Below are 13,055 nucleotides of genomic sequence, written 5' to 3' on the forward strand. Positions count from 1 at the left end.
ATGGCAATGTAGAGGACGGATGAGTGGCACACCCTGTTCCTGGGCTCTGACAGCACATTTTGGCTGTTTCAATCCATCACCACACACCTTCCTAGAGCCCCTCATCCATCTCCCAGCTCCACTCCGTATCTGAGCCGTGTATACGGGACAGCCACATGTTCTCTGGGGAGAGCAGAGACGGGACAACATGCCGTCATTTCTCAACCTGGTCACGAGTGTCATTAAGTCAATAGTCCCTCCTCCGCTGATGAGGTAAACATTATTACACACAGCCAATGGGTAGGGGAAAGGTCAGCATTTTTAAACCACACCTCGGTCTCCCACTGCCTGTCAGATCAGCTTTCCTTGAAGTGAGGTGACCGTTTTGGAGCAGAGACCAGCTGAGGGACTTGTTACCAGCTGACTCATGCAAACCCCTGCTGCAGCCAATGCTTGTCCACCCAAACCAGTTGGTGTGTGCTGAAATCCTACAGCAGGGTCCTGAGCATCAGCCTGCTGGGACAAAATCACCCCTTCCCCTTGCCAGCACTGAACCCAACCCCAACCCCAGCCCCAATCTCAATCTCAATCCCAAACCCAACCCTCATCCCTATCCCCATCCCCAATGCCCATCCCTATCCCCTGTCCCAATCACAACCCTCATCCCCATCCCTATCCCCAATCTCCATCCCTAATCCCTGTCCCTATCCCAAATCCCCATCCCCAATCTCTATTGCCAATGCCCATCCCTAATCCCCATCCCAACTCTCATCCCTCTCCCCATTCCTAATCCCTCTCCCCAATCCTAATCTCTAATCCCCTTCCCTATCCCTAATCCCTATCTCAATCCCAACTCTCATCCCTATCCCTATCCTCAATCTCAATCTCAATCCCTATCCATATCCCCAATCCCCAATCTCAATCTCAATCTCAATCTCAATCCCCAATCCCAGCCCCGCCCCATCACACCTCCCCATGACTCAGCACAACCCCACCCCCGCCCTCCGATTGGCCGCCCGCCTAGCGCGCGCAGCAGCCGGCGCCGGCGGCCCGGGGGTCCCATTGGCTCTCCCCTCCGTGACGTCATCGTCGGGGGCCGGGGCGGGCGGGAGCGTGACTCAGCAGCGGGCGGGGGCTGAGTCAGCAGGAGGGGATAAAGGCGGCGGGGCCGGCGGCGGGCGGGCGGCCATGGAGCTGCCGGGGCTGGGGCGGCACTGCGCCGAGAGAGCCTGCAGGAGGCTGGGTGAGACACGGGGGGTTGGTCCGTATTGGGGTACGCTGGTTAGTGCCAGATATTAGGGCTTTAACACCTCCTAAATCCATCCCGTGGAAGAGTGGTAGCTAAGGCTGTAGCATTTCGTGCTGGGGTGTTGTTGATAAGCCTAAGGAGCTTTTGTGTTTGAAGGGAAAAGTCTTTTGAGACAGGATTTTGGTTTTGTTCTTCAACCCCAAGCTTCTGGCTAATGCCTTTTGAAAAGTTTGTGTTTTAGGAGCTCCTGGGGTACTGATGGTTTGTGTTAGCCTAGCATGGGGGGGGAAAGTTTTCAATCTTAACTTTTGTCTTTGTGCTTATGAAAAATAGCATGCTCTTCCTAGAGTTACCTGGGTTGTGACTATACCAAAATGATGATTTGCTTTAGGATTTATTTGTCTTCAGTAAGCGTGCTGTAAAGCTGTTAACTCTGCTGTATACAAATCTGTTTTCTCTTTTCATTCCTTACCCAGACTTCCTTCCTCTGAAATGTGATGCGTGTGGGGAAGTCTTCTGCAAAGACCATATCCGTTACGATGACCACAAGTGTGGCTCTGCCTACAAAAAAGTAAGTTCCTGTACATGAGTCAGTAATTGACACTGCAGAATTGCTAAGTCATGCAGCAAGGCTGCTCTGAAACTTGACCTGTGGTTTCAATAAAAACAGGTGGGAGAACCACAAGATAAGCTACTGATAGAGCTGAACTTCAGCTGCAATGGGACAACACTTCTGAGTTTACTACTGCTGGATTCTAGTCTCTTTCACTTATTCTGCCCCTTTCTAAAGAGAGGTGCCTTATGCTTTAGCGTAGTGGGGCCCAGAACTTTCTACAGCCCATATTCTTTTGAGCTGCAAGACAGGATAACTGCAGGATGAATAGGAAAAGTGGGGCTGAATGTTAATCTCTAGCTCATACTTGGGCTGTGTAGTGTTCATGACTACACTTTCAGGAAGCCTAGAATCGCATCTAAAGTGAATTTATTGTATATGTTGGTACACACTTACTTGGCATAGCACTTCTGGCTTTTTGGTTACAAATCTGCAGTTACCTTCTTGAAGGACATCTTTAAGAGCATTAGTAAATGAGTGGAACATAAAGCACTTATAAATATACCATCATTAGGCATGGTTAAGAAAAGGAGAAGGACAGAACAATAATCGGGTCAGACTTCTAATCTGTGTGGTGTGTTCTTAGAATGTGCAGGTTCCGGTGTGTCCACTCTGTAACGCACCCATTCCAGTACAGAAGGGGGAAATACCAGATGTTGTGGTTGGAGCCCACATGGATAAGGACTGCAAATACAATCCGGCACAGCAAAAGGAGAAGGTGAGAAAACTTGTTGAAATCTAAGCTACTTGCCTAATTCTTGTGAAGCTTGGTTTTCTGACAGCACAATGTGTAGAAGCTTATTCTGTTTCTTTTTTTGTTCTAAGAGCGCTTGAGCATTCATGCTTCAGCCTGGTTGCTACTTGGAAGCTGATCTCAGAAAGCAACCAACTATTGCTAATGTAGTTTTCTCTGTTATCTAGATCTTCACAAACAAATGCTTAAAGCCAGGATGCAAAAGAAAAGAGATGATGAAGGTAGTTTGTGAACAGTGCAATGGGAACTTCTGCATAAAGCATCGGCATCCTCTGGACCATGACTGTAAAGGGAGCAGCCACCCCATCTCCAAGGCTGGGTAAGCTGTAGCTGTGGTACTTTGAGATTAAGCTGAAGCTTCAGGGCTTGGTGGGAAGCTCAGACAAATAAGAAATTCTGTAGACTACTGGTCACTTCAATAAAAAAGTTCCTGAACCTTGTACCTAACTTCTGAAAGCCTGAGCCAAGGGGGGGAAAAAAGCTTCTTGTCAAATGCTTTCCTAAAATTCTTCCCACCTTACCTAATTTGATAGTATGCTCTTTGAAAATAATAATAAAAAAAAAAAGCCCCGAGAACAGGTGCTTGCCAACCCAAGTACCTTCTAATGTCTTGATCTAAATACTAGAACCCTACTTAGAGCCTTGAATTAACCAAGAATAAACTGCGGCAAGGTATTGATTTTAAGCTTAACTTTAATAAAACATCTCTTGCAGGCAGACATACCTTCCTTGCTCTGTGCAGTAGGAATGTAAGACTTGTGCCAGATGTGGATAATTAAACTGGATGGAAGAGTGAGACTACTGGAAGCATGCTTAAGTGGTGCTTAGCCTGGTTATATTTCTTTGTAGGTATGCAGCTCTGATGAGAGCATCTCAAACTGCCTTCAAGTCAACAGAAGCAATTGCAGTGCCATCTAATGGGAACCGTCAGCACAACAGGTATAAGCTGTGGAACACGATGAGATGGTTTAAAATAGTCTTATGTCAACACAGCATGGTAGTGCTGCTGTCATACATCTAACTGCTCTAGGCTTTGTAGTTGACCTTTGATCAGTGTTGGGAATATAGCAGAGAGCTTTCTGACAGCACAAGCGAATCTTTATTTCTCCACACTGTGAGGATTAAAATGGCTATGTAGACACAAGCATTAGGGCATTAAGTTGTTTATTGTACCAGCAGGTTGGTCTCCCACCTGCCCAGAATGAGGCCTTTGGTCAAGTTTTGGAAGACTGGTGCTTCAGTGTAATGCTGAGAAAGCACAGCAAATCTGAATGACCCAAGTCATTCCCAGCCATGGTTTATCTCCCTTTGACTGCAAGTTGTAATTGAATGACTCTTACAGTTTACTCTTCTGTCTTTCAGATGCAGATGATAGAAGCTCTTCACACTGGATCAAGCATCTGCCTACTTCAGTTGATCTTGTCTGAAGCTCTTTAAACTTTTTCTATGCAAGTAACTTATTTTTGTGTATAATCTCTTATGGATTTAATAAACTGTTACCCTTTAAGCCAACTTTTTGTTTCTATATTTAGAATAAGAGCTGTAATACAACCATAGAATTACTAAGATTGGAAAAGACCTTCAAGATTATCTGGTCCAACCATCACCCTACTATGAAAAATGCTTGGAGGAAACTGGGGGGTAGTTTTAGAAAACTAAAATTAGGGTGAAACAGTGCTTGTTTTACTTAGGTCGTGCAAGGCTAAACTGAGTCTCATAAGGTGAAAGACTGAAATACATGTTAATGTCATAGCTCTCAATTCTTTTGGAAATGATCTGGCACAATGCAGCATTGTGCTTGACGACAACATACCAATGTGAAGTCAGTTTTCTATGGTGTCTCTTGTTTTCTGAATGTTGTTGGAAGTACTGATTTATAAAGCCATACCCTGTCCTTCTAGGCCCTCCCTAAGCAATTCACTGTAGGGATAGTGCTCACAGAGGCATGCACAGCGTAATTCTTCATAATTTATTGCCCCCAAGGTAGAAATCTAGACTTGTATTGGTATTTTTCTCGCAGTTGGGGCAAAAAGGAAAACAAGCTATTAACTGTTCCTTGTCCCACATAATAAGGCCAAAATACAGCACTGTCAAAGGAGCCTACTCTTGCTCCTTTCCTGAAAGGCTTAAACAAAAACACATTTTTATGTCTATTGTCTTCACCAGCAATCTTACCTGAAGGCTCAGCTCTTTGAACTGCGTGAACATCCAGCTACTTAGTTTGGGGCCCAAAGTACTGTAGCTTGAGGAAATGGAAGCGTGCAGTTAATGAACAATGCTAATTCCCCAGCTGTGATCTAAGTAGACCTCTCATCCAACTAATTGTGAGAAAAATGCCAAAGCTTACTGATGATGTCAGGGGGCCAAGACCTCAATTTCATGTGTCATTGGAACCATTCCTCTGCATGCTGGGGCTCGTAGGCTGGAGTATTGGTTTAGGACTAATGGATGGGTAATTGCAGTCTATTGAATCACCTGCAGTTGAGTTCCCAACCCCATTTTCTTGAGGTGGGAGGAATAGCAGTTTGTGTAGCTGAGAATGCTGTGTTCTTTGACCTGCCTGGAAAAAATAATCTTTAATACTGCAAGAGATGTGAGCATGATTGCAGTTAACGCGTATGGTTTATACAACCTTGGGGCTTACTGCAATTGTGCAAATGGTGTGTGCTTCTCGTTTCTATTTGAAGAGGCTTAATTCTTAGATTATGAATGCTCCCTGAAGAAATGCAGATTTATGGTCCCTTACAGGAATAACACAGATGGCCAGCATATTGACTTGTAGATCTTTTATCAGAAAGGGGGAAGATAATAAAATTTCTAGCAAATGCAGAACAACAAAAAAAAAGTGCACTACTCCCTATTGTTTAATGTGATTTTTTCTCATCCACTGCCATGTTTTTTGGAGAATGGTTAAAGCTATATGGAAGGTTATAGTTGGCCAAACTGAATGTCTAAAGCTGGCAGGTACAAATTACCACTGCTAGTTCCATTTAACCTTGTTTTATGCAATCCTGTGGTCTAAATAGTGATCTAACAATATTTGTAATACTGTGTTTAACCACAGGGTGTCACAATAGGATGTGTAATAAAACGATTGTTATTCTAGGCACTCTAAACAGAAAACATGCTTTCCCCATTCACATTGTAACAAAAGCCTAAATTATGGCTCTAATTTTAGATACCACCACCTAGTGATTATCTTGTGTGCTCTAATGCTGTAACTCATTCCTAAGACAGCACTAGTTATGGGACTTTTATAATTTTTCTGTATAGTATACAACTGGACATGTTTCCAAACTCTGCTTTGTACCCTGCTGTGGGAAGAGTTTGCAGGGGGAGCAGCAGCGGGTCCTGACAGCACTGTGATAGGTACCCCATAGTGTGGGGAGCAGGTAGGTGGAAGCAGCAATAGTTGTGACCCCAGTCTGGTCAGGAGAAAGAGGTACAAAGGTTTACCTGTTCATGTGGGTATGTGTAATATATTGAGCTATTGCTGCCACAACCAGCACCTTAGCTACTGGGGTCAAAGCAGTTGGAAGCTGAAAACCCTGCGTCAGGTTGTCACTTAAAAATGTTCTGGTGACTCATTTGTTTTCAGTAAATATTCCTGCCCTTAAATCACTGGGGAGATGTTTGTGCACAAGGTAAGTATTTATAGCAAATGGAAGCTGGTACATTTCCAGGAACCCGTGTGCTAGGCGATGTTTGTCACCCACCCACACCTCAGCGGCTCCCTGCCCTCAGAGCCCCACTGGGCTGCTCCAGCCGCACAGCACTTATGATCTGCTGACTGAAGTGGGTGATACTGGTCCCTGGGGAGCCAAGAACCCCTGTGCTAGCCCACGAGTGGGTGGCAGCGCTGGGTTGTCTGGGGGACACCGGGGGTGGCCGGGGCGGGAGGGCTGCGCGGGGCCTGCAGGCCTCGGTGGGCCCCAGGCCCGGCGGCCATCACCCTGGCAACGGTCACCATGGCAACGGTGGCCGGGGCGAGCGCTGAGGCCCCGGCGCGCGGAGCTGACGTCACACAAAAAAAGCCGGCCGGGCCAGCCCTCAGCACGCTCCCTCCGAGCGGGCGCTCGACACCACACCTCGCCTTCCTATTGGCTAGTTAGCGGATTGGCAGCTCCGAGCGCCAACCGGACGCGTCCGCTGCCTTTGCTACAGCCAATAGCAGGGAGGGGGCGGGCTGCGGCGGGGAGCGTGAGTGTGAGGTGTGTGAGGGGGCCGCGTGCACCCCGCTCGCGCGTGGCCGCTGAGGGGCGGCCGGGCCGGGGGGAGCTGAGGGGGATCCGTTGGGAGCCTTTGGGATCTTTGGGGATCCCTTGGGATCTCCACGCCCTCGCGCCGGTGTAAAAGGCAGAGTAACGGCCGCCGGCAGGCAGAGCCGGGGCCGCGTGGCCGTGCCGGCTTCGGGAGCGGGCGGCCCCGAGGCTGTGGGGTCCCGGGGGGAGCGCAGCCGGAGCGAGATCCTGAGGAGAACGGGGAAAGTCAGCCGGGCAGGTCCAGGTTCGGTGCTAGCAGTGTTTTCAGTCAGATGTACCTCTTCAGATGCTGTGGTTATAGGGTAGCCTGTCAGTATATGCTTCTCTGGCATTTATAATAAATTAAAGTTATTTAAAATAAATAAAAGGATTCTAATTGCACTTCTGTAGTGGCATTTAAAATAATTAATTAAAATAAAAAGGGTTCTAATTGCACTTTGGCAGCTTCTAATTGCATAGCGTTCTGTTCCAGAATGGCAAAAAAGAACACGCAAAGCAAAGAAATGAAGGAGGAAAAAAGGAAAAAGCTAAAGCAGCGCATGGCCCCAAAGGGAGAGCTGGAGTCAGAAAGTGAGCCAAAGAAAATGAAACAGAGCCTGCAGGTAGGTCATCCCGGCTTCAGCTGTTTAATTCAATAAAACAGTTACCTGTGCCGCTACCTGTGGTGTTCAGCACCGATCCTGAACGTACCATGAGATTCCATGCAGTGATTCCTTGGATATGATTTACCTAGAGTGAAAATGAAAAGGTAAACTCAGCCAAAATCTTGAGGCCTGTGTGATTTCTGAATGTGGTTGTAGCACTCAGAGTACACGGTCTCTGTTCTGAATGGTTCTGTGAAAGGCAGAGGCTGGGTGGGAGCATGTGAGTGAAAGGGAAACCAAATGCCTTTAAGCAACTGTCATATGGCAGTATAGGCGTAGCCTAAGTCTTCATGTGATTCTGAGGGGTTGGAAGCACATGAAAGATTTCATGGAAATCCCGTTGATTTTTGGTCAGAATGTGAAGTGGCCAGAAGGTGTCAGCAGTCTCTATATTACGGAATATTTGATAAAGTAGTAAGAATGAAATTAGTGATATTGAGATATCGTTTAAGTGGAAACTTAAAAGTAAAAGCCTTTTTTTCCCCTGAAGAAAACAATACAAAAGCAGGGCAGCTTACCTGTGGTTTTCTGAGTAAGTTAATGCAAAACATGGATCAAAGCATCAAGTGTTTGGATAATATAGAGAACTGGAGAATGAAAGGCAAAATTCTTTTCCTTAGGAACTGTAAGAGTGACTTTAAGCCATGGTCTTAAAAGCATTCCTTGTTTACTGACCTAACATAAAATAAATGTAAAAGGTACGTATTACTCATTTATAGTGAGATGCATAGTTCAGTGAAGATTGTAACTAAGAAGCAGTACTTGTTATTTTACTGTTACACTTTATTGAAGCTTATTGGCAAGAATACTTGTGGTTTTTTTTTTGTTGTTGTTGTTGTTTTTTTTTTTTTTTTTTTCTGAGAGCTTTTGCATTCATGTATAAGTGTCTCTAGCTATTACATTTAGAGTTTGTGAGACAGTGTAAGAAAAGCAGACCTATTAGCAGTGGCTATTTGGAGTCTCTAAATTCTTGCTGTTTAGATCTCAGCAGAAAGGTGCTTAAATAAAGTCAGGGAAGAGTACATCTTTGTCTACATCAAAGCAAAAATGGAAATTCTTGTATTTATTGTATGTTCCCTTAGTACAAGGGAACGCTTATTTCCTTTGTTGGTTCTATATTATAGACTTAGATCCACAGAAATATAATTCAATTTGTGTGGAAATAATTTTCCAGGATAAAACAGTATGAAATTGAAATGCCAAAATTAAAATTTTATTGCCCGTGACGTTCTGAAGCATTTTATGTACAAGTGGAAAAAAATCCCAAGAGGACTTCAAACCCCTGGCAAGCAGGGACTTTTTCGACCATCCGATTAATATCAACTGGTAAGGACTTAGAACCCCCAAATTGGTGTTCCTTCATTATGCAGACTGTAGGACTGTGGAAGAAAGAGCAAATATTAAGTGGAAAGCAGGCTCCTTAATACTACTAGGGAACACCACTAGGCACAACAGCTCTTCTAACTATAAATGTTGGTGTCAGTGGGTGGCTTAAACATGTATCTGGTGTTAGTTTTAGGGAATACCATATAAGGTCTATGAGAAGCCATTTTTTGGCATCAGCTTTATAAACTGTGACTGTTGATAGTAGGAAAGTGTAAGTTAGTAGACCCCGTTTTTTGTTTGAAATGGCTGTAGGGGATGAAAAATGTTAAGCAGATTTTAAGCTATTTTACTTTAGGAATAGTTAACGAATGTCAGCTGTTTACTGGTTTATGATTATTACTCAGCATGTGTACCCTCAGCTTTGTGTGAAATAGTTAAGTCATAGTGGCATTGGGTTTTAAAATGCTTTTGATGATAGTGCAGTGTGGAAAATGTAGTGGGAAAAAAGGTAAAATTCCTTTACATATACGGGAAGACCAGAAGGAACTCTGAAGCTGCAGAGAAAAGCGCTCAGTTGGCTTGGATGGAGCAAAGATTCAGGCAACTGCTGAGCGTGCTTGTTCTGCAATCTAATTTTCTTTATATTTTTTTTTTACTTTAATCTGAAATTTTGATAGAGCTACAGAAATTCCTGAAGGATGACAACTGGTTTCTGATAAACTGTGACTGACTTCTAATGCGCTGATTTAAAGCCGATTTTTTGGCCTTTAGGCACAAATGGGTAGGTTCCAGTTTCTGTTAGTCTCCTATGTGATGGAAATAAGTCAAAAGATAGTAGCATAGCACACTGCTTTTGGTGGCGGGGAGTTTTCTGTGGTTCCTTAAATCACTTTACTTCCCTGTGGTTTACTTTCTTCCTATTTTACTGCAGCACTTTCAGTCTCCAAAGTGGAAAACGTAAATCTCTAATTGATTTTGTTAGAGCTGCAGGCAGGCACGTTGAAATGTGTCTTAAGTGACTGAATTTAGTATACATTGATCATTCTTTTATGGAATTTATTTCAAAAATTCTCACCAGCCTAAGATTAAAGCGTTTTTCCTTGGAACAACTTGACCTTTCTGAGTAATCTTGATGTTTTATTGATTTTCATCTACTCGATTTCTATTGTTTACATTAAATAACAAAGAGCAATTCAAGTCCAATAAAAATGTTTTCATGAATGATCTTAGAACCACACAGCTCTAGTAAAGCCGAACGATACAAGTTTTTAAACTTAAATCAGCCTTGTGTTTTTATTTGACAGATCTCCCTAATGTTACTGCTTTATTTAGTTACTTGGCAATAAAACCCACATTTTTAACATTGCTTTTTAAAATGCCTGGGCATTAGTTTTACTAGTTTTTTAATGATTTTGTAGTTTACTAACGTACTCACATGTCAAACCTTACTACAGTTGGAGATTATTCTTTTGAATTATCACATACTATAGGCATTAAAATAAGAGATTGAAAATGTGCTGTCTAGACTGGTGGTCTGAAGTTAAATACTGGCTTTTTAAGTAAGAACTTTCTGATGGACCTTGTCTGTGACGAATTAATTTTGTTTCAGTTCTCTGAAAAGAATATTTACAATATTGTTAACTGTCATGTTCAAATAACAAAAGCATTAGAAGTGCTTGTTTGCAATTACTCGTGTCTTGCTTCTGTTTATGGATTTCTTCACCCTTCAAAGTTTCAGCTGCCTCAGTGCCACAAAAGCTTATCGAAACAGTGTACCGACACTTCCAACATTGTCGTCAAGGAACAACATGTTGTGGTTACTTTGTTCACAAAGGCTATTTGAGTTCTACTGAGAATGACCTTACTGTACCAAAGCATCTTTTAACCTCATAATTTAACAGTAGATCTTGTTTCTCCAGTGTTGTTTTCAGAGCTGCAAGCTTTCCTCAGAACAGTAAAATTCTTCCAGAGTTGATCATCTATTAAGCAAGAGAGACTCGAATTTGCTAATCCATAGAAAACAATATTCATTTCCTCTTCCTTCCCAATTTAGTCTAGCAAACATTGTAACTTCAAGGAAAATTGAGTAAGAGCCAGTCAGTCTTTATAAATCAAATCCCATTGTTCATGGTTGACGGGTATTTTAGATAATGCTAATAGAGTATGAGTCTTTGCCTGTTTCTTGTTATCATCAGCATTGCAAATGGTTGGAGGAGGAGGAATCAACATTTTCCCCAGATGAAGGCAAAATCAGTGGGAAAGGAATTTAATTTTTGAGATTCCATACAGATAGTACAAACAATGGCAAATAAACAAGTAGCTCATAGTGTTTCTTTAATCAGAGGGCTAGTGTGCAGGTGCCCAAACAGTAAGCTGTATTTACTAGATGGGAAATGGCAAAATTACTAGGGAAAGTGTTTCTCTGTTCCTTTTGGGGATTATTATAAAGACAAATAAGGAGTTATTAAACTAGTACTAGAGCAAAGCAAGCTACAATGAATGATTCTTTAAAATTGTTTTGCTTGTAGTAGTGGAAAACCCCATAAAAATCATGCTGTTTATGCCATGGAGATAAAACATTTTGTCATGAGCTTGGTGAAATAGTTAAGAGTGCTACTTTGATGTGATCTCTAATGCTGCTTGTAATCAGGTAACTGTTTAGTAGTTTGAATGTTTAATGAATGCAAACCACGCATTCATGGTACAAGACCTATCACAGATACTGTAAAGCTATAACTGGGAAATACATTTATTTATTTGAAAACCCACTAATTCATACTGAAGTCTGTTTTGGAAATAATGGGTTGTGGATGATTTGCAAACAAACTCTAAGTCCTATCTTTTTACATTTATTTTAATAGGAAACTGATCATGTAACCATCAAAATAACTTGTCTTGTTTTTTCCATCCTAAACAATGTTGGGAAGTTAACACTTTGCGTGATGTTGCAGGATGTTCTTCTGATTAGCTGGCTACCGGTATTTGCTGTATCTTCACTTCTATACATTAAAATTTCTTTTTGGAAACTGTGTTCTGAATTGACCATCAGCTCTTTCTGCATTTGTATAGTTTTGCTTTACTATGTTAATCCTGCTTTGCGTGCCTTAGCATTACCCATGTATTTACTTTTGTTTAAGAAATATGTAGAAAACCAATCTGATATATTGAAAATAAATTACTAAAAGCTTCATTTTGTTTAGCATAACCTCCTAGAATAAGAATCTTGACTTGTACTGTTCTTGGCTGTTTTGCTTGTATCTCTAACATGCAAATAGGGTTTTATCCACATTATGAAGAGAAGATGACACAATCTTTCATCCTTGCCCTATCTTTCATCTGCCCCCTCCCCCTTTGATCTAGGGATACATCAGCAGTTAGCATTTTGCTGGAACGGATACCTCTGGTAAATTAATGTCTTCTTTCTCAGAATGGTGAAGTTAAATGTCAGTATGGATATTAGATCACTTCTGTTAGTCTTCTGGGTTTGGTCAGTCTGTAATTGAAATGTTGGGCCTATTTCTCCTCTTTGGGCTACTTGCAGTTGATTTTTCTATTCTTTTTTTTTTTTTTCTTCCACAAAGAGCTTAGTTTGCTGGCCCATTGGCTTCTGATTGCCTCTCTGCGGGATGGCGTCTTGATAGCTGAAAAAATTATGAAGCCATAAACCCACTTGGCATTTATGACTTGCTGTGTGGGATCTCACTCGGTTTGTCTGCTTTCTTAATATCTATGCAATATTTTTCAAATTAGGAAAAAGAATAAGAAAACAAACTTAGAGGGCAGCTGCTTATGGGACTGAAATGTTTGTTTCCCGCTAACACTTTTTACTCAGAATATTGATAGAGTTGCTTCAACTTATTTTATTGAATTAATGATGCATTTATTTATTTATTTAAGAGGTTAAATTCATTGCGACACTATATAATGTTTATAGAGAATACCGGGCCTTTTGTAAACAGACATGTCTAAGAAGGTACAAAATAGTGTCTGAAATACGGATATGCATAGATTAGGCTAAATAATTTTACATTCCTTTGAAAATTATTTTTGTAATGGTAGGAATAGATTTCCCAGGAAGGAGTATTCACAGCTGGGAAAACAGTTGCTACTTTGAAGATGGTTTTCCCAGGCGAAAGGCTCACGTCCCCGACTGTGTTTGGTATAAACAATACGTGGTGTATTTCTTACTTTTGTTTAAAGGGATTGTGCATTTTTTATTACATATTAA

At 42.1% G+C, this 13,055-nt stretch overlaps 2 protein-coding genes across 6 annotated transcripts in view; both read left to right on the forward strand.

Annotated features, from left to right (window-relative positions):
- Window positions 1-1,102: 1,102 nt before the first annotated feature.
- Window positions 1,103-4,107, forward strand: ZFAND2A (zinc finger AN1-type containing 2A). 3 transcript variants are annotated; one of them, XR_014698146.1, is made up of 7 exons: window positions 1,103-1,222; window positions 1,705-1,799; window positions 2,428-2,559; window positions 2,763-2,914; window positions 3,310-3,344; window positions 3,424-3,534; window positions 3,958-4,107. XR_014698146.1 is itself a non-coding variant. In XM_084536476.1 (6 exons), the coding sequence occupies exons 1-6, from the start codon at window positions 1,168-1,170 to the stop codon at window positions 3,965-3,967; spliced, it is 534 nt and encodes a 177-aa protein (XP_084392602.1). In that variant the 5' UTR covers window positions 1,103-1,167; the 3' UTR covers window positions 3,968-4,107. The 3 variants fall into 3 exon arrangements, 1 of the variants encoding a protein (XP_084392602.1); XR_014698147.1 differs by having other exon boundaries at window positions 3,445-3,534; XM_084536476.1 differs by lacking the exon at window positions 3,310-3,344 and having other exon boundaries at window positions 3,445-3,534.
- Window positions 4,108-6,736: 2,629 nt separating this feature from the next.
- The window catches only part of CHLSN (cholesin), a 125,382-nt gene continuing 119,063 nt past the window's right edge, over window positions 6,737-13,055 (forward strand). The window contains exons 1-2 of one of the 3 annotated variants that reach the window (XM_084536470.1): window positions 6,737-6,806; window positions 7,330-7,459. In XM_084536470.1, the coding sequence (XP_084392596.1) occupies window positions 7,331-7,459 (129 nt within the window). In that variant the 5' untranslated portion in view covers window positions 6,737-6,806; window position 7,330. Of the gene's footprint in view, window positions 6,807-6,903; window positions 7,102-7,329; window positions 7,460-13,055 lie in introns of those variants that run through there. The other 2 variants (XM_084536468.1, XM_084536469.1) reach the window with 2 other exon arrangements.

Source organism: Aythya ferina, assembly GCF_964211825.1.
Source record: "Aythya ferina genome assembly, chromosome: 15".
Taxonomy (NCBI): domain Eukaryota; kingdom Metazoa; phylum Chordata; class Aves; order Anseriformes; family Anatidae; genus Aythya; species Aythya ferina.

Bases quoted from the DNA above. Each gene is read 5' to 3' on its own strand.
- ZFAND2A (XM_084536476.1), top strand. From the start codon at position 1,168: ATGGAGCTGCCGGGGCTGGGGCGGCACTGCGCCGAGAGAGCCTGCAGG. The intron at 2,560-2,762 runs GTGAGAAAACTT...TCTGTTATCTAG, and splicing joins CGGCACAGCAAAAGGAGAAG to ATCTTCACAAACAAATGCTT. The intron at 2,915-3,444 runs GTAAGCTGTAGC...ATTTCTTTGTAG, and splicing joins CACCCCATCTCCAAGGCTGG to GTATGCAGCTCTGATGAGAG.